This window comes from Engystomops pustulosus, chromosome 3, assembly GCF_040894005.1.
Source record: "Engystomops pustulosus chromosome 3, aEngPut4.maternal, whole genome shotgun sequence".
In the NCBI taxonomy this organism is placed as follows: domain Eukaryota; kingdom Metazoa; phylum Chordata; class Amphibia; order Anura; family Leptodactylidae; genus Engystomops; species Engystomops pustulosus.
The window spans coordinates 162,863,335-162,886,629 of NC_092413.1; the positions used below are offsets into that span (position 1 = coordinate 162,863,335).

The 23,295-nt window shown below is 39.7% G+C and overlaps 1 protein-coding gene across 1 annotated transcript in view; it reads right to left on the minus strand.

Moving 5' to 3' along the window:
* Positions 1-397: 397 nt before the first annotated feature.
* Positions 398-23,295, minus strand: part of CLDN11 (claudin 11) — a 28,119-nt gene continuing 5,221 nt past the window's right edge. Inside the window, exons 2-3 of the mRNA XM_072142828.1 lie at positions 12,362-12,526; positions 398-3,192 (exon numbers count right to left, since the gene is read on the minus strand). Coding sequence (XP_071998929.1) covers positions 2,957-3,192; positions 12,362-12,526 — 401 coding nt within the window. The 3' untranslated portion in view covers positions 398-2,956. The remainder of the gene's footprint in view (positions 3,193-12,361; positions 12,527-23,295) is intronic.

Below are 23,295 nucleotides of genomic sequence, written 5' to 3' on the forward strand. Positions count from 1 at the left end.
CAACACCCTATTCCTGGAAGTAGATCAACATGAAGGCTTCATCACACATATCGAGACTTAAGGTTTTGTCAACGCCTAGGACATTATCTGCCCAGATACTGGAACTGACCAATCGGAGCACACCGGATGCTAGACACATATGCTTAATCCTTGCCCACTATGATGCTGCATGACACATAACCACTCCCTTTTTACCCTGCTGTATAAAATTTGCTAACACGGAAATAAAGTTAGTCTTGTTGTGCTGAGCAGAGTTTGTCTCAGATTCTTTCTTGAGAATGTGCACACTTGCTCTGTCTAATTTGAGGTGACTGATCGGACCAGTTATTTGTCGATTACGACCCCGACAGTAGGAATTAGAAATCTACCTTCACACAGAAAAAGAAACCCAAAAATGGTCCTTACAAGGATATTTTATTAGATTGTATATAGAAAGATTGTTACAAAAATTGTATATTTTAGAAAGCAACTGTTAATCAGTTTTATAAAAAAAAAAGATAACAAAGTAGTATAAAATATGATTATTTTATCATTTATAGACATTATGAATATGAACATTGCATCTGAAAAGGAATTTCATGAGCTGTCAGTTTTCCACAGTCAATCAGTAAAGTTTTTGGTAACAATAGAGGGGGCTGACACATATATGTGGTACTCAGAGAGCGGAATGTGGAATACAGTTTCTTATTGGCTGACCTGAACATCAACTAAGAATATGTACCAAATGATGTAGACAAAACAGCTGCCAGTTCTTAATCTGGAACCCAAGCCAGAACACAATCAGGAACCCCTTTCTATTTGCTAATGAAAATGAATAGAAAACCCTTACTCATTTGTTTTAAATTGAAATAATATAACATTTTAAATGGCTAATAAAAAAACAATACTCACCTCACGGATCCCCACTGTCCCAATCCCAACCTTGCTTTTGCCCTACTGCCCTGTACTTCCTTCAGCTTAAGTGGTGATGTCCCCACACAGGGGCTTGTACAACCTGATCCATACCTTACAATACACATTCTCCACCTGTAAAGGATAACTAGCTTAAGAAAATATTGTGCGTTTAAGGTTGCATTCAAATGAACGTGTGATTTCTTCAGTCCGGTATTTCCGTGCTGTATGAGCCTGTATATATACGTGATGTTTTTCATTTGTATGCAGCACGTATGTCACCTGTATTCATACATCCCCATCGATTTCTAGGGCATACGGAACTGAAATATGGGAGAAAATAGAACATGCTCTATATTTTATAAAGCCAGTATACAGTACAGTGTTAATACTGGCAATATAAATGGTTGGACCATTGAATGTGGCCGTATGTAACTCGTAAAAAACCATATGGTACGGGTAGCATACGGCCGTTTTCATACGGTCATGTGAATGCAGCCTAACCCAGTCATTTCCTATTCCCGTAAACATCTAAGATTACTATTTCTGGCCTATCACATTTTGGATAATAGTCAAAATCTATTCATCAAGATTGACTTGCTCCCTGGTTACCCTCGGCTCTTCATCTATTCTATTCCCCGACCACAAAAATTTTTTCTATTATAGAGTAAAAATTACAAGATCTTTAGAATATAACAGTAACACAGAAGAAGTGTGTATGGTGTTCACTAAGCATCAATAAATTGTCATATATTATATGCAAATAGACTTATACCTACAGATAAAAGACCGTTCTGTGGAGTCAGTGAAGATGATGACATCTCATCCACGACACTTGAGTACTTGAGTATTTTTGGAAAGTTCAGTCACAGAATACCATCCTTTGTTATTTGTTCAGTCACAGGGCCTGGTACCATTTATATTGTGGGTCTTATACACACATACTGAGTAGTCTTTATCTTCTTTTCACCACAAAGCATTGTCTCAATGACACAAAGAGCAGCAAACATCAAAACCTTTCACTAAATCCATTCTTGTCTCCTCTGTTTATATGCATTGACATAACACTGAAGATTATACACAACCTATGTATTTCCCTATTACATATGATCTCATATATATCCCCCTAGAAATGATAAGCACTTATCTTCAACAAAAAGAAATTTTCTTTTTAAGATTTTAGGTTGTCTAGTATTTTATACTAGGGCAAATTTAATGCATAGCCACTAAACAGGGCATGGTGCCAGAAGCAGATGCACTAAACCTAAATAGCTCAATGGTGTGGGAGCCGAAACCTGACTATTCTGCACTGATCAGATACTGATAGCCTATCCTGTCTTTAAGAATTACCTTTTTTTTCGTTACATTTTATGTATGCAATATTCATTGCTATTTGTACATGCTGTTTAAAATATTGGAGCATAATCAGCCTTAAAATATTTTTGAGAATGTTACTTGTAGACATATATGTGTTTTCGCATTCATTGATGCGGATAAGCAGTCTAGCCATGAGCAATGTTGAACATGTAAAGAATCGGAATAAACACCTCTAGGGGGAGCCAACACAAAATATCACCCCAGAGATTACAACACAGAGTGTAACATCAGTGATATGGAAGCCATGACTTCTGTAGTTAAGCAGTGGGAAGTCCCATCACAGTTAATATGAAGCAAGTCAATGTACAAATACCCAAGGGTCTGCCAACTACAATAATAACCTTTAAATATTTCACGTAAATTATGTAATTATGTAAGACAATGGGCAAATATAATTTATAATTATGTGTTAAAAATATTTTAAACAAAGGTTCATCATTTATAAATGTAAAAATGCTACAAAATCATGATGTTTTCTATTCTAGTCATCCCTTCTTGAGCACCAATAGAAATCACATAAGGTAGGCAAGAATACATTGAAGACCTGTAAGAAAACAGTACGCAATATTTGTCCATATATACATGGCACTTCATTTGTAGAACAGCATATGTAGACACAAGTAAAAGGCACATAAGTTATTAAAGTCCAAGAATGCTGTAGAGTCAGCCTTGTCTGATCCTTTGATCTTTACACATTGGCACTTTTAGCATGGGTAGGGGAACCGGACCCCTGAGATGAATAATAAAACCGGTTCTCCATGAATGCATGAGATTCTCCTGAGCAGCAAACAATAACTATTCCACCAAACAAGCAAAATGCTGCCCCAATCCATCCAGCGTACAAAGAGTAGCCAAAAGTCACAATGGTTGTTTCCTTGTGTGTCGATACTGGGAACCATATGGTGGCCATGATGGAAGCCAATGCTATAGAAAAAAGAAAGACAAAACTTAGTAAATTAAAAATGAACTGAATGTGCCCATTCATAATACATCACAAAAATCACAAACCAAATGATTATTACTAAATAAAGTGAGGGAGATTTATTACATCCTTCTGAAACAACTTAAATCTAGACTTGGCAGTAGATGTGCTGGATTTATTACGGGGGCTAACTCTGTGTAATAGATTTGATGCATCTTGCTGTACGCATTCAATTATTTTTCTAAGATTACCTGTTGGTTACTTTAGATGAATACTTTCAATGCCTTTTTTTAAAGACACTTGGGGAAAGATTTTTTAATTTTGTCAATTGTTTTACTGGTTTGTAGCCTAAAATGTGTATTAATGTGTATTTAATCATATTAAAGGTCACTATATGTCAATATTATTGGTGTGGGAGACATTTTGAACTCTTTAGGTACCTTTTCATTTGACTGAAATTTGTTGTAGTCTGTAAACAACTATTTAACATTGAAAAAACATGAACACTATCCCCAACAGTTATCTATCTACAGGCGTCTGAAAAATATTTGCAATTATTTTGGACATCCCTTTAACTTGCTGAAAAATTCATTCAAGATACATACAGTATGTCAGAGGGAAGAGTAACCGATATCTGAAATGTAAAATCTGAACCAAACTGACTGTTTTACAAAGTGACAAAGTTAATGTTGAAAAAATAAACAGGTCCATCAAGTATAATCTAAAATTCTACAGTGTTTATCCAAAATCCCTACAGGATTGACACCAATTATCCTACATCATGGAAAGCATTACCTCCATGATTCCAAATGTTGCAATCGGAATAATCCCCGGACTAATATTTTAATAACTTTTAGTAACTTTTAATAACTTTTTTAACCGCTGCCAGTTGTACTATTATTACTGCCATAGTTCATCTACTCTACTGTTCACACTGTTCTATATGATGTCTAAACGCCTTTTCTCTCTTTGCAATGTATGTCACCTGGTCCTTTGTACACGTGTACAAATATCAGGGATTGTCAGCAAGAATCTAATAGCTTGGAGACCTTTGGAAATCCTGGAACCTCAGGCTTAAAGCTGAATGAGCACTGTATAAGTGGGCCCCTTCATGACGAATTATTATTTTTTTGGTGCTATCAGACGTTCATGATATTATATGTACAGGGTCCTCTCCCATCTCCTCTGCCTAAGGTAACTTGGAATAAGTCTCAACATGATTTCAACATGTCAGTAGATTCTTACTCTCTCCAAATTAAAAAAGGAAAAATAATTATTAGCAACTTAAGTTCTTATAATTTTTTTTTTATTTACAGCAATTGCAACATATCAGCATTAAAGAGACCCAGTGCCAGGATCGTGGAGAAGACGGCTGGAGGCAAGGATGTGTAGTTTAATTTTACTACCAACTGGTGGTAAATTTCCTTTAATGATCAGTTACCAATACAATTAGTGATACTCACATCCTAAAAAATTACAACTGATGACTTGTGTAGTATATAAAAGGTCAGCTGAGAGATGTGCAGAAGTGTATTCACACAGTTTCAGGTTAGACAATCAAATAAGCCTAATGACATTTTTTATAAAGTTGGTTTCTGTAAAGGATAAAAATAGGTCATCTATATTCTGTTTTTCAGGCAAGAGACAGACAAGGATCAAACTGGAAGACTGACTTTGATCTTAGGAAGGAAAACTGTAATTCAAGCGCTAAATACCTAATTTACATGTTCTCCTATAAACCTTGGGGTATTGAAATTCTCTGTCTTTAAAAATTATAGATACAACTGAGAATTATTTAAATACTAATGCATCAGAGGAGAATGTATTCAACTGACTATTACATGTTGGGTAAAATCAGCAAACAAATATTGAATGTATTCGCTCTTGTCTAACAAGGGAACTGGTATTTAGAGTAAGAATTAAGTATAGCCCCAATCAATTTAGCCGAAGGATGTAATGGGCTGGGGTTCATAAATTCTATTGCACATTAACAGATTGAGTAATTTTGGGAAGATAATTATTCATGCATATATTTACAATAAACCAGATAATAATTCTGAAAGGAAGTGTTCCTGGATGGGATAAGAAGGCATGCTTGGCCTCTAAAGGGAACCTGAAATCTTACTAACCCCTATAATCCTACAAACATAAACTTGTCCTGCTATATAAAAGTCCACCGGTGGTCTTTTTATAACTTTTCTATGTTGTAACATATCTAAAAAAAATCAACTTTTATTGCTGACCAAGCAGTCAATCTGCCCAACCTCCTGACCACTGTTTTCCCACTCCACCTCTTGTCGCATCTGGCACTTCCCAACCCTTTCCCACCTCTGCCCCAACTCTATTGCTGACATCACTCTCCACCTGCCTGGAGATAAGGCTGATGTGTAGTCTACATGCTCTGCCAGCTTCACAACGACTTATATTTATTAGAAAGCCATGGCACCTCTATAGGTGTGCAGGTAATGCTAGCCAGTCTGATGCTCTACCATAAAGTGCACAGGGAGCACGGCCGGCAGGGGCATAACTTTAGGGGGTGCAGAGGTTGCGATTGCACCTGGGCCCAAGAGGTTTAGGGGGGCCCTTATAGTGTCACTTTCCCATATGAGAAGACTATTACTATAAACCATACATTATAGTTGGGGGCCTGGCACAGACTTTGAACGGGGCCCATCAGCTTCTAGTTATGCCACTGACGGCTGGCTAGCTAAAAGTTGCGTTGTGCACTGCCAGTGGCACATGCACTGAGCACCTGTGAAGCCAGACAAGTAGGCACAATGATGGCACTGAGATCATAGGCACCCTACGCATGTGTGATATATCCAGATAGCCGGAGAGTAAAATTGGCGATAGGAGGCAGGAGTGGTAGTGCCAGATGCCAGCAGGAGGTGGAGTGGGCAAAGCAAACATTGGCCCCAAGGCTGCTTGGTCAAGCTCCCCACCTCCTTGACTGCATGTTAGGCAGCAATAAAATTAGCTTTTTAAAACATGCTGCAACATAGAAAAGCTATAAAAAAAGACCTCTGGTGGAGTTGCATATGGCAGGACAAGGTAATTTTTGTAGGATAGGGGGAGGGGGTTAATGAGATGACAGGTTCCCTTTAAGACTCCATATAATGCCAAAGGTGGCCTGCAAAGGTAGCCTCCTTGAGGAGATATATATTCCTTCCAAAACCAAAATTATAATGATAATCATGAAATATATAAAGACATAGAAATTTATTTGGACTCAAGTCTCTTAGTATATCCACCACTTCAAGACACAATGCACCAGCTCTTGATGAATCCCCCCATAGACTTTGATTTTTGCATGTAGAGTTGACAGGCTTGATTTCCTACGTTTGAATTTTTGTAGAAAAAATAAATGCCATACATATTTTCTAGATATCCATTCACCTAAGACACAAATGTAACAATTTTCTTGCAGACCAGCAGTCAAGAGGTGAATCTACAGGGAGCAGGGATACATTCACCTATTCAGACAGTATCAATTCTCCGTCAGCACTGGATGTGACTCACAGATGAATCATTCATTATATTACCTTGGACATTACTCATCTGTTTTCCGAGCCTATCAACGAGAATAACCCCCGCTTATCGAGGTGATAGCTCGTCATAAACAGAAACATAAGTCATCACAACATCAGCATCCAAATAGGAGCTTTTGATGTATTGAGATAGGTAATTATTCCTAACTCAATAGTATGACAGGCATCTCTGTAAACTCTTTTTTTAGGGATTTTCCATCATTTCTTGCTGTGCTTCAGTGAGTTGTAGGCAGGTGTTATGAAAATGGATGGGTTTATGAAATCATTATATACAGATAGCTACATAAGCAGAGAGCTGACACATGCAGAAGAAGATGAATCTATTGTTTAGCTAGAAGCACAGGTTCACATAGTAAATGTGTTATAGGGGCAACCTACTTCTGGACTGTGAAAAGAAGAACACAGAAATTCTGGGGCATATGTCCTTTTTTGTATCCCAATGTTATTACCTCATGTAATATATAAATCAATTGAAATTTAATGTTATTCCCTGTGTAAATAGAAATGTTGCTTCATAGTCACTTCAATCAGTGCAGAATGTGACAGGCTGTGTACCATATTAATAAGAAAAAGGCCTAAGGTACCTAGTATTCAGTATCATGATTCCTTATCAATTCATGCTCTTGCCTTAAGAATATACACAGGGAAGTGGCTGATGCTTTTAGAATTTTAGAAGTGGTTGATACTTTTTAAGGATTTATCCAGAAGTGACCTACCCCTTGGACATGAAATTTCAGCTATGGGGACTGACAAGTAGGACGTGCACCACCAGCTGAAATTAGTTGATAGTAGCTAATATTAACTTCTATTTTATCCCCACCTATCACCAAAGGCCTCACTGCACCACAATGCTAAATCCTTACCAGGCACCCATATTGTGCTTAGTTTAGAGTACTGGTCTCTTCATATAGGAAAGAGTTATATTATGGCCCCCTAAGGCTTTAACTTAACCATTAAAGCTGGTAACAAATGGCTAATAATCAACAAACCTACACCAGTAAAACATGTCACAAAACTTTATTGGGTATGCTCTAAAAACATTAAAAATCACACTATACTGTGTGTAAAAATCTCAAATGTGCCACAATTTGTACCATACGGAGCGAGCATTCGTGGGTACTTTCAATGACTGAACCCCACCCTACTGCCTCCTGTACAATGACAGAGGCATCACTCTTACACCTCTGCACTTACTCAAGCTACACCCTTGCCTATCATAAAATAATGACCTATACTAAGAATAGGATGTTCATTGAATTATCCAGTCAACCTTTACTCAGTCACTACTATACCCCATAAACTACTATAAACTACTTGTAAAGTACCAGCACATTGCACTACCTACAGCACTGCACTAGATTTATATGACTGTAAGCAGGATGGGTGTTCACAATGACTGGTGTTGTATCCCAATGTAAGGAAAGATTTCTTATCAAATCGACTCATTACAATCAAAAAGAATGTAATTACCCAATCCCTACCGATTTAATAGCACTGTCTCATATATCTTTCAAAATATCTTCTCATTTAGCCCATTTAGAAGTTATACTATGTGGCCCATATTGTCATCTGTATTGGCTGCTTTGTTCGAGAGACTGTCGGGAGCCTCTTTCAGCTTGACTTGGTATACAGTTCATTATAACTATAAGAGAATAGAAGTGACCTATACTAGTGCCAGGAAAATGATCGCACCACGGGTGAGCTCTTTCCTCTGCAGAGATTCCTTCTGGAGATTCATACTGAAAGAACTATAAATTACATCGGACCATATGGCGCTCAATAGGCTGAAATGTAGTGCCTAGATGAAGATCTAGAGTTTAGGAATGAGGTAAACTAGAATGAAATAAAAATTGGTAACTAAAGTTTAAAGTTTTTCCTTAACTTCACAACTTCTGTCATTATACACTTTTTCTTGCTTTTATAATAGTGACAATGGCTTGTTTATCACTTCCATCTCCAAGTCATTTTTGCAATCGGAGAGAAAAAGCATATAATTCTTCTTCCCTGCTTACTGGATTATATAAAGGTTTGGTGTTTAGTAACTACCTAATACTTACAGTACATGATGTTCTTTCTATTTGTACCATTGAAGGGTATACATATTAGAATTACCGGTAGGTTTCATTCAATTAATCTAAAAAGCTGTTTTTGTCATACGTATTAACCCCTTCCTACTTGAGCCAATTTTCAAAGGTTTTATTTAAAAATAAATTCAACAGGTTTATAGGCTGTTATGGCTGCTATAAGATCTGCCACATCTGCATTTTACTTTTGTGTATGCTTCTATGGAAACTTATCTTACAGATATAGGATATGAAAAGCCACACTTATATGTGAGAGGGTGTGGGTCCAGATCCATGATCCTTCCTTTGCATGACAGATTGTTACATCCTATCATCAGATGTGATTTAAGGAACAGGAAAGTAACAGGTTTCTTATCATGAGCAGCCGACATCCTTGCAGCAACACAAAGTGCAGCAACACTAAGTGTTAAAAAAGTTTTATTACTTTGTACCTATTATAAGTAGATTTTTGTAATGGATACATGTGGGTTATGCCCTGTGACAAAGTATGAATAATTACTTCTTCCACTTCTCAAGTTATATAAAATGCCCATTCATCACTAAAATTGACCAATTGACCACAGCTCAAAAGAATTTGGAAAAAAAGTAGTTTAGATTGGAAATCACTATGTACAAGCAAGTCTTAACATTAAATCAGTGTTTGTGGCATATGCTATCACTCTTACAAACCTGACAATTTGATCTTTCAGTAACTATATAATTAGTTTTGCTAGTCTACTCCCTTATTCCAAAGTAGTGATAGTGGCTTTTTGTTAAAGGAAACCTACCACTTGAAGTGGCAGGTTTCAGAAGAAAACACTGAGCACCAGCTCAGGCTGAGCTGGTGCCAGTGCTTATTTTTGTTAGTGTTTTAAACTGCGGTATCGTGGTTTAAAACACTTTTTAAACTGTATAGCCGGCGCAGGGAGGTACACGCTCGGCGCTTACCGTTCGCGCGGCTACATAGGAAGTGAAGGAGAGCCGCGCGCATGGTAAGCGCCGAGCGCGTACCTGCCTGCGCCGGCTATACAGTTTAAAAAGTGTTTTAAACCGCGATACCAAGGTTTAAAACACTAACAAAAATAAGCTCCAGCACCAGCCTGAGCTGGTGCTCGGTGTATTCTTCTGAAACCTGCCACTTCAAGTGGTAAGTTTCCTTTAAGGTTATCAATTGAGTTATCATTGCCAAGCATTATAAACTTTGTAATATATCTTAAAGGGGTGTTCCAGAAATGAGCATAATTCATATACAAATAGGTACTCAAAATATAAGCTAATATGTAATTAGTTGTTATTTAAAATTTTGCTCTCCTTAGCAGAAAAAGCTGCTGACATAAACTGTAAAGAAGAAATAAAAAGCTACTGGCCCTTTAATCAGTCCGTTGATTTCCTCCACGCGGAGCAGACACAGGACAGAAGATGGCCACTGGTCACATGTCCACATCACATGTCCTGCACCTGCCTGGGCAGGTCATGTGATCATCACTATGTTTGGCTGTAGTCGGTTGGTTGCAGTGCATCCAGTATTACCAGTGTTGTGCATGGATTGCAGTTACACATTATTACTTTGGTAACAGAGTAAAACAGTCTGTTAGATCATCACTGGGAGCAGAGCATAAGCGGGAGAAGGAGAACTAAGTACTAAAGGATCATGGGACTTGTAGTTTCCAGTGGCGGACATCTTGGTGATAACTTTGCATACTTTAGAGAGGCCATAAATTTTGTAAATCATAAAATCAAACTAATAAAGCTCCATTCTGTGACTAACGACATTGAGTTTTGTTATATTTATTTATTTATATTATCATGGGTTTTTTGCGCCAGACGTTCATATTCCTGGAATACCCCTTTAAGTAAATGCTTGTTTCTCTCCTAAAAACTATGTATCCAAAATATTCCGTCTTCTGGAAGTGAAGAAGATGACTGATACATTGAGATAAATAGAGAGACAGACAGATATAAAAAGGAAAGTCCAGAGCAGCACAGACCTCAGTGGGTGCAAGAAGCCGTAGATCCCTTAGTCGAGGTCCCAAATATACATCCAGTAAGTAGGCAGCACTCCAAAGTACATGGAAAAGGGTGAGTCTTTTATTCCATCAGTGCAGCGAAACAGTGTGGTGTCACACCTTTTTAAGCATAAAGTGCATACATAACGCATATCCAAGCATTTAAGGACCAACAAATTCTCTGATTGGTCAAGATACATAGTGATCAAAAATCAAAAATTGATGTACAAAGTGATATAATTCATATATTACAATAATCCATATATAACAAGGTAAGTGCACAAGTACATAGTATATTATAATAAATAAGGCACATGCTATAAAGTGACAAAAAGTGTAAAACATACACTTGTAAAAATCAGCTTGCTAATCCCACCCATGTCTCCGTCCTTTTCTACGTACTTTGGAGTGCTGCCTACATACAAGAAGTCCCATTTGATGCAGCTTCCCTGGATGCAGACTGTAATTTGTATATCGACTCCCATGGAAATGAAAGGGACTATGATAATGACATTTTTATGTACATGTTGGGTAAGGAAATGCACCATGTGAATATATTGTTTAAGAATATGCTTTGCTTTTTATTAACCCATAATAATCTCTGTAGTGTTGCAGAACGGTGGTTCCAGTAGATTAAAATTTTTGCTAAATTACATTCGGAGTTAAGAAAAGAAACAAAACATTCCAAATCTGAGTGGTACTGTCCTCAAATTATAAAACATGTAGATGGGGCTGCTATAAGCATATGGCTTTATGAGAGGCAGACAGCTACCATCTGATGTGAACTGCATCATTTTTTCATCTTCTGACCTTACACAGACATAATGATTTCTCTCTTTCCAATAGTTTATACGATACTGTCTTACTGATCGTCATGGCCATTTTAAAATATTACAATTAATGAATAAACATATATATTGTTACGCTACAATTGACTTTTTTTTATCTTGCTTCAAATAAAGCAGTTCACCTTTTTGTATTTTTTTTACTACAAATTGTTAACACAGGATAGGTCATCAATATCAGATAGGTGGAGGTCCAACACTGCCTTGTATCCAACACTGTATCCTCTTTACTTGAACAGAAGATTAGCTAGTTCCCAGCCCTACCACAGTACAGTAATGGAGTACTGCTCCTTGTTCCTTTTATTTGTCCATCACGGGAGGCTGCTGGTATCAATTATTTGGTGAAGTTCTCAGTTATTTAACTTAGCGGATATCCTCTAGATCATTTTCATTATTCCAGAAAGCCACCTTGGTGGAAGATTTTCTGTATAGTACTTCATACTAGTACTTCATGTATAGTACTTCTGTTTTATAGCCCTTTCAACTGTCCTCATTACTCAGAATGTTCAAAATCAGGAAAAAATATTAATATATCAGTATTAAGTCATGTGTAGTGATACATGGCAACTTTAAAATTGTTGGTATTTAAATGTTTTTGTTAAAACTTTTATCCACAAGTATTTTAATCAGTTGTGGTAACTATTGCTGTATTGTTCAATGGAAAACAATCATATATTATCCCCTCCAGAGCATTTCCTTTATGTCTTACCCAAAATGACGATCAGCACTCCACCCAATGTAAAGCGTTTGTATTTCTCTGTTCCAGGGTCGTGGCCCACTCGGATGCAGGGCATGGCAGAGAGAAGCAGGAAGACAGCAGGAAGTCCCAGGAAAGATGCAGTTATCATCAGGGCACGGGCAGCTTGGATGTGAGCTGTCAACAGCAACAGGATGCATTTTATTAACAGATAAGGCACACATTTCACCTGCTAAAATCATAGTCACATAAGGACGGAAAATAAACTACACAAAGAGAATCAAAAACAAATTCAAATTTATTCTCACATTTTGCCCAACCTTGACTTTGTTAACATAGCTTGTGTCATATCCATCAATACGACACAAGCTACATCTACAACTTGTTGTTCTGCACAGTCAGCGCAGGAGAGATTCTTGTTTTAAGAAATACACTTTTAGTCATTATATTTATATACAAATATAAATGTCATCAAGTTCACCGGATACCTGAAGGTGATATATATATATATAATTTTCACTTCCAATATAGAAGGTTCATGAAGGCTCTGTATTGCACATTCATTGCGATTGTATATCATGATCTGACAACAATTCAGCTGTGAGTTTCAGCATTAATGGTTTTCTCCTGTCCTGTACTCAAATGACTATAAGATTTTACACTCACTGCCGGCTGAAACTCACAGCATAGTAAACCACCATAATTAAATAAGCTCAATTCAGCCATCTCAAGTGGGTCCTATTGCCATTACGTGTAAATCCATACCTATATGTATCTACTGTATACAACTGGCTATATGCTGTACAGTATCTGTGGTGTCTATAGAAGTTCCATAGCCAAGGTAAAAATTTGCCCTTTAAAATGTTGATGGATGGGCCTGGTATTGGGTCTAGCACCTACCACACTCAGTTGCTTACTCATTTGTCAATTGACACTTATAGTCCATTGAAACCCACATAAAGAACAGTACAGGCGGTCCCCTACTTAAGAACACTCGACTTACATACGGCCCCTAGTTACAAACGGACCTCCGGATGTTGGTAATTTACTGTACTTTAGCCCTAGGCTACAATGATCAGCTATAACACTTATCAAATGTGTCTGCAGTAAGCTTTTATGTTAATCCTGGTTCTTATGACAATCCAACATTTTTAAAATCCAATTGTCGCAGAGACCAAAAAAAGTTCTGGCTGGAGTTACATAAAATATACAGCTCCAACTTACATACAAATTCAACTTAAGAACAAACCTACAAAACTTCTTGTAGTAAACCCGGGACTGCCTGTATATACCTCCAAAATTGTACACATTATAACAAATAAATGAATCATAATTAAACCCATTATCAAACCCAATACAGGCAGTCCCTGACTTAAGAACACCCGACTTACAGATGACCCATAGTTACAAACGGACCTCTGGATGTTGGTAATTTACTGTACTTTAACCTTAGGCTAGAATAAACAGCTGTAACAGTTATCAGAGGTGTCTGCAATTAAGATTTGTTGTTATTCCTGTTTCTTATGACAGCTCAAAAGTTTTTAAATTCATTTGTCACAGAGACCAAAAAAATTGTGTCTGGGGTTACAATTCTTAAATATACAGATCTGACTTACCGTATATACTTGTGTATAAGCCAAGTTTTTCAGCACAAAAAATGTGCTGAAAAACGTCACCTCGACTTATACACGAATCTATAAAAAAACTTATATACTCACCCTCCGGCATCCCGATGCTCCACGAGGCTCCCCAATGTCCCCGCTGTCGGCACAGCTCCTCTTCTCTCTGCCCTGCGACTCCTCTTCTTTCTTCTGTCTTCTTTAACTGCCGGCATGGACGCAGCCATGTTATCTTCCGGCAGGCCGGCACATACTATGACGTCAGCAGCGGCTGCGTCATAGTATGCGCCTCTGGAAGAAAACATGGCCGCGTCTATGCTGGCAGTTAAAGAAGACAGAAGAAAGAGTAGCCGCGCATAAGAAGACGAGCCGAGCCAACAAAGGGGAGCCGCGACGACATCGGGGAGCCGCAACGAGCATCGGAGTATATACGTTTATTTTTTTTAAGTGCTGGGGGGGGGCAGGCTGTATACTACTGGGGGTAGGCTGGCTGTATACTACTAGGGGCTGGCAGGCTGTATACTACTGGGGGCTGGCTGTATACTACTAGGGGCTGGCTGTATACTACAAGGGGCTGGCTGGCTGTATATTACAAGGGGCTGGCTGGCTATATACTACTGGGGGCTGGCTGGCTGTATACTACTAGGGGCTGGCTGGCTGTATACTACTAAGGGCTGTCTGTATATTACATGGGGCCAGGCTGGCTATATACTACTGGGAGCTGGCTGGCTATATACTACTGGGAGCTTGCTGGCTATATACTGGGGGGGGGGGCTGCGACCAATGCATTTCCCACCCTCGGCTTATACTCGAGTCAATAGTTTTTCCCAGTTATTGGTGGTAAAATTAGAGGTCTCGGTTTATACATGGGTCAGCTTATACTCAAGTATATACGGTACATACAAATTCAACTTAAAAACAAACCTAAAGAACCTATCTTCTACTTAACCGGGGGACCGCATGTAGTTAAAAGGCTTGTCCAGGATTATTCTTTCCTGGTCATGCAGTATGGACTGAATAAAGTAACGAAGACAAACAAAAAACTGCCTCCTCCAAGCAAGGGCAGCATTTTCAATCGCTGCCAGGCTCTATTCGCAAACAGAGATTACAGGTTAAGCTCAGGTCAATGGCATATGGCCACCTCAGCCTATTACTGGTGTCAGTGTTAGGCTATATTCACACTGCCGTTGCCCGCCCGTACTGTAGCGGGCAACGGCAGTGCACGGGGAGAGGAGGAGGAGGTGAGCGCAGCTCACCCCCGCCCCTCTCCATAGAGATGCATGGCGCACGGCGCCGTATTACGGGAAAAGATAGGACAGGTCCTATCTTTTTCCCGGGTACGGAGCAGTACGGTGCCGTACGTGTGCTGCACTGTACCGCTCCCGTAGGGCGCCGTGCGCCCATTGCTGTCTATGGAGGACGTATATCGGCCGTATATACGTCTGCCATATATATAACCTCCATACAGTAGTGTGAATGTAGCCTTAGGCTGTAGCCAGTATTAGACTGCAGCAGTGGCACACTGTCGACATGACATCACCATTACTGTCACTGCTGCAAACATCAATACAGGAATATTCAGGAATAGTTAATCCTTTCTGGTGCCAATCCATAGTGGTCTTTGTAAGATCTGCATTGCTTGATAAATTTGGTTTGTTGCTTCCCGTCTGTACATCTATATGTAATTTTCAGGGAAAACTCAATTTAAAACACCAAATACTAAAATTTAGTTTCCTCATATGTAATTTACTGATGTAAGAAAATATGACACGCTGGTCCCTATTAGGACCTTGACTATTTAACAGATTACAATGATGACTTCAATATGCTGAATCGGATATAGGCCCGATGATATTGTTCATTGTATAAAACATTCCTTCTTGGATGAATGCTTGGACGATCTTTAACCGTGGATGCTATGATATCCCATCTATTCAACAACTGGGCACCCAAAGGGTTTTTTTTCTTATTACTGGTTATTTTGCACCAATTTTATGCATGCTTTTTGTTTTCCATGCCCTTTTTTTAAGGTGTTTGCCAGGTTATTGATATTGATAGGTTGTTGGGAGAGATCTTTGGGGATCTAACAATTAGCACTATCTCTAATCGCCGTCTTCTGGTTGCCTCTGGTAGGGATCTGACACAAAAACTGATAAAAACAGTCAGGTTACTGTAGCTCCATTCCCATTTGACATTAAATAATTCTGCTTTCTGTGTTAGTTGGGCTGCAAACGGAAATAGTGAAAATCTTTCCACTACATTGGGGCACATTTACTAAGGGTCCGCGGACCGCATTTCCGTCGGGTTTCCCGACGATTTCCGTTTTGTGCCGCATTTAACAGGGGTTTTTGTGGCACGCGATCGGATTGTGTTGCAATCGGACCGGCTTTCATGCAACACAAATTGGGGGGGTGGGCCGTCTCACAATCAGACAGATTCTGACAAACCGCGGGATTTAACTTTAAAATTGTGTCGCATATAATGTACTTACATACACTGGGAAGAAGATGGTGAACTCCGGCGGACCTGATCGGGGAAGCAACACATGCAGGATATCGGGCGCACTCTGTAAGTGAATCGCGGCAGCTGTGCATTCTTGTCGGGGATCGCACTTTGGGGGTCGGGCAGGGACAGGTAAGTTAATGTGCCCCTGTTTGTGCTTTTTATATTTATCTTAACAAAGACTATTATTTTTGCTTTATAGTCTGTGTACATGGAACAAAGATAATGTTCCACAGAATTCAGGAGCTTCCTAGGCTTCAGAAATTGTCTATTTAATGCGATACCCTGTTTTCTTTGCAGAATCAACATCTTGTCTCCTCACTTATCGGTGTATCGGAAAAGCCTTTGTTAAGTGATACTTCCATATTTCCCTTTGGGTTTGTTTCCTGTACCATTTGTGTCTTTGGAAATCATTCTTGAAGGAAGGAGGAAAACAAAGTATTAATGTTCTTTGAGGTATTGTAATTAACTGGTTGCAGAACAGGAAAATCAGTGCAGCTTAGATGCATTAACATGTGATTACGTGAACGGATATCTATACAAGTATAGGGAAAGTAACCGGCACAAGAACACTGATTAGTCAAAACAAAAGGCAATGTGATAATGAATGGATTAAAAGCAACAACTCATAATAATAATTCTTTATTTATATAGCGCACACAAATTACGCAGCACTGCACAAGGCATGACAAATTGGTGCCTGTCCCCATGGGGCTCACAATCTAAACAACAGCATGTTTTTGGAGTGTCGGAGGAAACCGGAGGAAACCCACGCAAACACGGAGAGAACATACAAACTCTTTGCAGATGTTGACCTGGGTGGGACTGGAACCCAGGACCCCAGCGCTGGAAGGCAGAAGTGTTACTCACTCCACCGTGCCGCCCCTCATACATAGAACATGAAAAATAACCTGAAAATAGGCTGCTCATACTTTTTGCATTCAATGTTGTTTTCTCACATTAGAAACATTTCAACTTGCTATTGGCTCTTATTACACTAGATAGGTGTTAGTCAAACAACCTGAATGATATCTTCTCCAACTCACTCAGGCATATGATGATTGACTTGGCCAAAATTACAGTCATGGCCATAAGTTTTGAGAATGACACAAATATTATATTTTCACATGATCTGTTGCCCTCTGGTTTTTATGTGTGTTTGTCAGATGTTTTTATCACATACAGAAATACAAGTGCAATCATAGTATGAGTAACTAAAGCTTTTATTTTATTGCCCTGGACGCTGGGATGATAAGGGGCGCTGCTCTCTCCATACGCTTTCAAAACCAGTCACGATCCACAAAGAATGTAGAAGGGTGGACCAAGATGGAGTGGAATACCACAGCGCAAACCGAAGCCAAAGGCTATATAGCTCAAAAATGATCTTTTTTAATATTATAATAAAAGGCAAAAAGATTTTAAAAAAGGTAAAATAGAACATCGCACCCGTTACTAGGCGATTCGTCAGGTTCCTACTGGTGACTTTCAAAACATTTTTCTTTTAAACACCAGAAAAATGATAAACTTATGACAATCTGCCCAATAGATAGGATTAGTGAAACCACCACCAATAGATAACAGACCCTCTGTAGGAGAGAGGTTTACTGGATCTATAAATTACATACCTTGAGCTCGGAAGGTCTTAATGAAGCTTCGGAACCAGTGATGTAATCCCTTAGTTTCGATCGTGGTCCAGCGAGTAGTCACTCAATCAGACACTTCACCAAGTACTACCGTTTGTACCATCTCAGCCACCGTAGTTTCTTCATGTCACACTCCCGTTTTCTAATGCGTTGCAGCAACGATGCGTTCCATCTGTGTCCCATTTACGTGCCATCTCCAATGTGAAAACATCATAGCAAAGGTCCATATAAACATTTATTAGTCCACTATACATATCCGTAATAAGTCGGGGCTATTATATCTATTAAACAATCAATCTTATCAATCAATTTATGGAAGGAAAAAAAAATTTTTTTTCACGATGTCATTTCCGGGTATTGACTATAAGATAATGCCAATTCTAATTCTGTGTATGAACCTGACGAAGCGTTGCTCTATTTGACCTTTTTTATCTTTTTACCTTTCGTTATAATATTAAAGCGATCATTTTTTCGACCTTCAGTTTGCGCCGTGGTAAGTCCTTTTGTTTCTTCCTGGGCATCCACTGCGGAAATGCCACTCCTCCATCTGAGTCCATTCTTCTACATTCTCTACAACGGGAAATAAATTCACCGGCAAGGACAAGGCAGTATTCCATATGCGATTCTAACAGGGTTGTGCCTGACCGCACAACCACACAAGGTGAGTAGATTTCATGCACACTATACGATCACGTCTGTAACCACTTTTACTTTGCACAAGGGAGCGCCTGTGCCTTTTTCTGTTTCTTCTCTAATGATCCACAAAAAGATATGGCTGTCTGTGGCTCTACAGCTCTGAGTGTGGATCACAGCTCGAGTCTGAGATGCAACCAGGTCAAAACAGTGCTGTCTACAGTTGGGAATCAGTTCCTTCTGGAATAGATATACTGGTTTGGATTTAATCCCCGTCATTATGCTTCCTGAAAGTCATGCCTGATGCTAAGGGGGGTATCTGACAAGGTAGCAAAGGAGGCATGGTTTCCTTGTCCCATCTAGAAAAACTTATTTATATATTTCCCAGAATCCCCTAGTGGAGCATCAATGGCTATAAGTCTTCACATGCCTGCAAATTATGTATAGGAGTCGTGCCGCACACCGATGGATTGTCTTTTCAGGTGCTCTGGATAGGGTCCCAATCCCATTAGCAAGTAAAATATGGAATCCAGTCACACTGATTTATTGTTTTTAAAGTGAATATTAGTTTATTTTGCAAACAAAACAATGGTGTGACATTTCGGTCAATCTCTGACTTTCAGCACACACAGTTTGCAATATGGCAGGGCATACATAGCTGCTGTGCAGGCGCGTGGCACTTAAGGGAATGGCAGAGGACTGCTCAGTGTTGAAGAAGCGCAAGGCAGTCTTAATTGGGAAACTCTTTGCAACACCCCTCCCAATACATTGTCAATGAAATAGTTGCGAACCGCGCCCTCTCCAGGATAGGAGCTGTTAGAGGGAGTCGCGAACCCTCCAGGAAGGTTCCAGAAAATCAACACTAGGTATTAGCAGCTGTAGATCCTGCCTGAACAGGCAATGGTTAATGGTGTGAGAATTCTAACCAATTGTACTCCGCTATATACACTGGAGTGTGATTAGAGAGTTAGCCACCACCTGACCAGGTTAATTAAAAAAACCTGGAGAGGGAGGGGCTAGGTCAGTCCTCTTTCCAAGTCGGTCAGTTCTCAGCTCTTAGACCCCAGCTCTCACTGGAGAGCATATCCTGTCACACAGACAGAGTAAAGAGAGAAACAGTGTTAGTCCACCATCAGGGCTAACACTCAGCTAAACCCAGCTCAAGAGCTGCAGCATCCACAACTGGACACAGCTCCATCCCAGCCTGCATCTGCTACCAGGCTGGTGAACAAATTCCTGAGGACCACTCTCCATGACCACTCCAGTAATCCGGAATCTTTAGTAATCCAGCATCTGTACCGAGATCGTTCTGGCCTGTTGCCTGCAGTTGTTCTAATAAAGAACCATGAGTTATTTTGCACAAAGTTGCCTCCGTCTGGTCCCTGGATACGGCTGTCACGACCACAAGCTCCCCATCCATCACCCAGGAACATATATTACAGACACTAAGGGGTTGCCCCAGGGAGAACTAGTATATCAGCCTCTCCCTCCATATTTCTTGCACACCCCACTTGCTGGAGACCTACCAGGGTGTAGGACAGCCCTCAAGTCCCCTATACCAAGCACCGTGACATCAGCACGCCTAGGCCGCAACCACCAGCCACTCCGGTATTCTGGGCCCGGCTGCCTCCAGGCCCTAGGAAAAGGCTAGGCCCCGGTGGGGGATGTTGCATCTCTTACTACCTGTCTTTACTATTGTTAGGCAGTTACCTCCTATGTCTCCTAACATGTGATGGAGCTGTCCGTAGGAGAGAGCGGGAGGGGAGAAGAGAGCTGCGAGTACCTGCCTCTGCTGTGTCCTCCCCCTCTGTAGTGGATGCATGCTCTCTTAAAGGGGTTTTCTCATGAAAGAAAATTCTCAAATTTCAATCCCCTAGTGATGTTAACACATATATATATGTATTCCTCTCCCCGGAGCTGGCGTGTGCCCACCATGCTACAGTACGGCGGGCACACGTCAATGTTAATGTAGCCTAACTGTTGTTCAAATGACCTAGACCTAGAAACTGCCCTGGTAATGAATGGGGAATCTCTGGTAGAAGATTCCCCTGTATATAAAGAATTTGGAATGATTATTGATAGCAGCCTTTGGAGGAGAGTTGGAGTAAAGTTGGGAGGTCTTGTAAACATTAGATTTGCAGCAGAATCCACTGAAATCTGATGTGTAGGACAGCCTTAAAATTTGTTATACATATTGGGGCTCATTTACTAAGGGTTCGCACACTGCATTTCCGTTGGGTTTCCAGACAATTTCCGTGTTGCGCCGCATTTAACAGGGGTTTTTGGTGCACACGATCAGATTTTGGCGCAATCACTGTGACTTTCATGTGATGCAAATCGGGGGCGTCGGAAAACTGATGATTTTGACTGCAATATCTGATCTGTATTAAGGCCTCCCATCTTTTCCTGATGACAGGGAAAGAAGGATCAGACAAGCTCAATATAAACATTCTCTGCAGCAGACTTAAAATACATACATACGCAACTTAACCAAGTGTGTATATGTACAGGGATTTCCTGGTGAATAGCTCATAGCCAAACAAGCCACAGTTATAAAAGTTATATAGGCAGTTAAGCTCTTGGTATCCCATGTGAACAATATCCCTTTAATTTCTATGGTGGCTCTTGGAAATTATTTAGTTATTAATGTGGTTCTCAGTTGTATCCCCCTTTTCATCCAATAACAAATGTGTAAACAGCCTAAACGTTGCTGTAAAATTAGTGCTAGTTTCACTGTAAACCTTACTATTCTTCCTCAGTGTAATAATTTTGCCTGGAGAGGCTCTTTAATATTCTGTGCACATAGAAATTGTTATACATGACAGAATGTTTATTCTTCGCCGCCGGGATGAGATTTTGTTTACTACAGAGGAATAAGCTGATTCTTTGATGTTATCAATATCAGTAATGATACAGTAAATTAAGTACACAAGCTTAACATTCTGCACAAATCATAAGGCGTATTGGTTTTGTAATCTTGTTCATTCGCTACACACAGCAGGCAGGTAGTAATGTTTCACTAAAGAGAAAAAACCTTGTCTCAAAAAAAAAACACAGAAGAAAGTCTTCATTTGTATTCCTGCTCCCAAGATGGATCTCAGTATTAATAGTGCCACTGCGAGATGCAAGCTGATAACGTCAGCCCTGGCTTCAGCTAATGACTCCATTGTTATATTCAGAAAATACTCAACCCTGATAAACAGTGTTTGTAACCAACAGAAATAAAAGAAAACATGATACAAGCGTGAACTAATGTCTGTTCTGTGCTCCAGCTGCTGCGCTGGTACATCTCCCAGAAGATTCTGGGGATGCAAGAGTCTAATACATGTAGTAGAACTAAATCATACACTAAATAGAGGTAGATTAATGACTACACAAGTCATACAATTCTCAGTATTTCTGGTATAAAAATAAATATGATTCTACAGGTACTTAAATACTACTCACAAAAAATAGGGATACATGTTTTCATTTGAACTTTATGGGTAACATAAACAGTTCATGGTGCCGGGAAATTATATCATGAAAGTAGGACATTTAATTGGAAGCATGCAATGGTGAGTCCCTCAATTTATTGAAATAAAAGCCAACAACATTGGTGGGTATAACCTGACAAAAAAGTCAATGGGGATCATTTACTAAGGGTCCAAATGCCGCATTTTCGTCAGGTTTCGTGATTATTTCAGTTTTGCGCCGAATTGCCCCGGGTTTTTGCAGCACGCGATCGGAATGTGGCTCATCGGCGCTGGCTTGCATGCGACAGAAATCGGGGACCATGGCTGTCAGCCTTGGACAAACCGCGGAATTTAAAAAACGGAATTGTGTCGCAAGTTCAAGCACTCACATACACCGGGAAGAAAAAGGTGAACTCCGACTCGAATCCTTGTCGGACAATGCACCCCGGGATTGCGACTGGACTGGGTAAGTAAATCTGCCCCAATGTCTCAATAAGTTATTGAGCCACTCAGCACTAAGCTGATTCTATACTTCCATACTCTAGTCTCATTCAACTACTTGGCTCGGCAATCCGTGTCTGAAGAAGGTCACAGCGTTGATAGAAACACCACATCATTTACTGTAGATTTCACCATTTTTCGATAAACCGATCATCACATTGAATTCCACTTGAGTGCCAAGCTGCTTGTTAAATTGTTTATCTAGAGTGATATCCCACTTGGGCACCTCTTAACCTCTAGGAGTGACATGTATTCTACATAAAATGTCTCAATTAGTTGTCATGTGGCCTTAAGCCTCAAGAGCAGCTTGACAACAACATCTCCTGTTGTTCAAAAGTCAACTAATTATCTGCTAAAGCTTGACCTCCCACTCTTCTTTAAAAGTGGCCCTCGGGTCTATGAGGTTCTGGGATAAAGCCTATGCAATGGAACTCTGCTGATCCCATAGGTTTTCAATGGGATTCAGGTCTGAAGAAAATACAGGTCACTCCATTTGAGGTACCACGAACTCCAGCAACTTTAATGATGCAACCTTGATGAGCTGGCCTGAGGATTTTTTTATGCAGGGGCACAATGACTGGATTAATGATGTT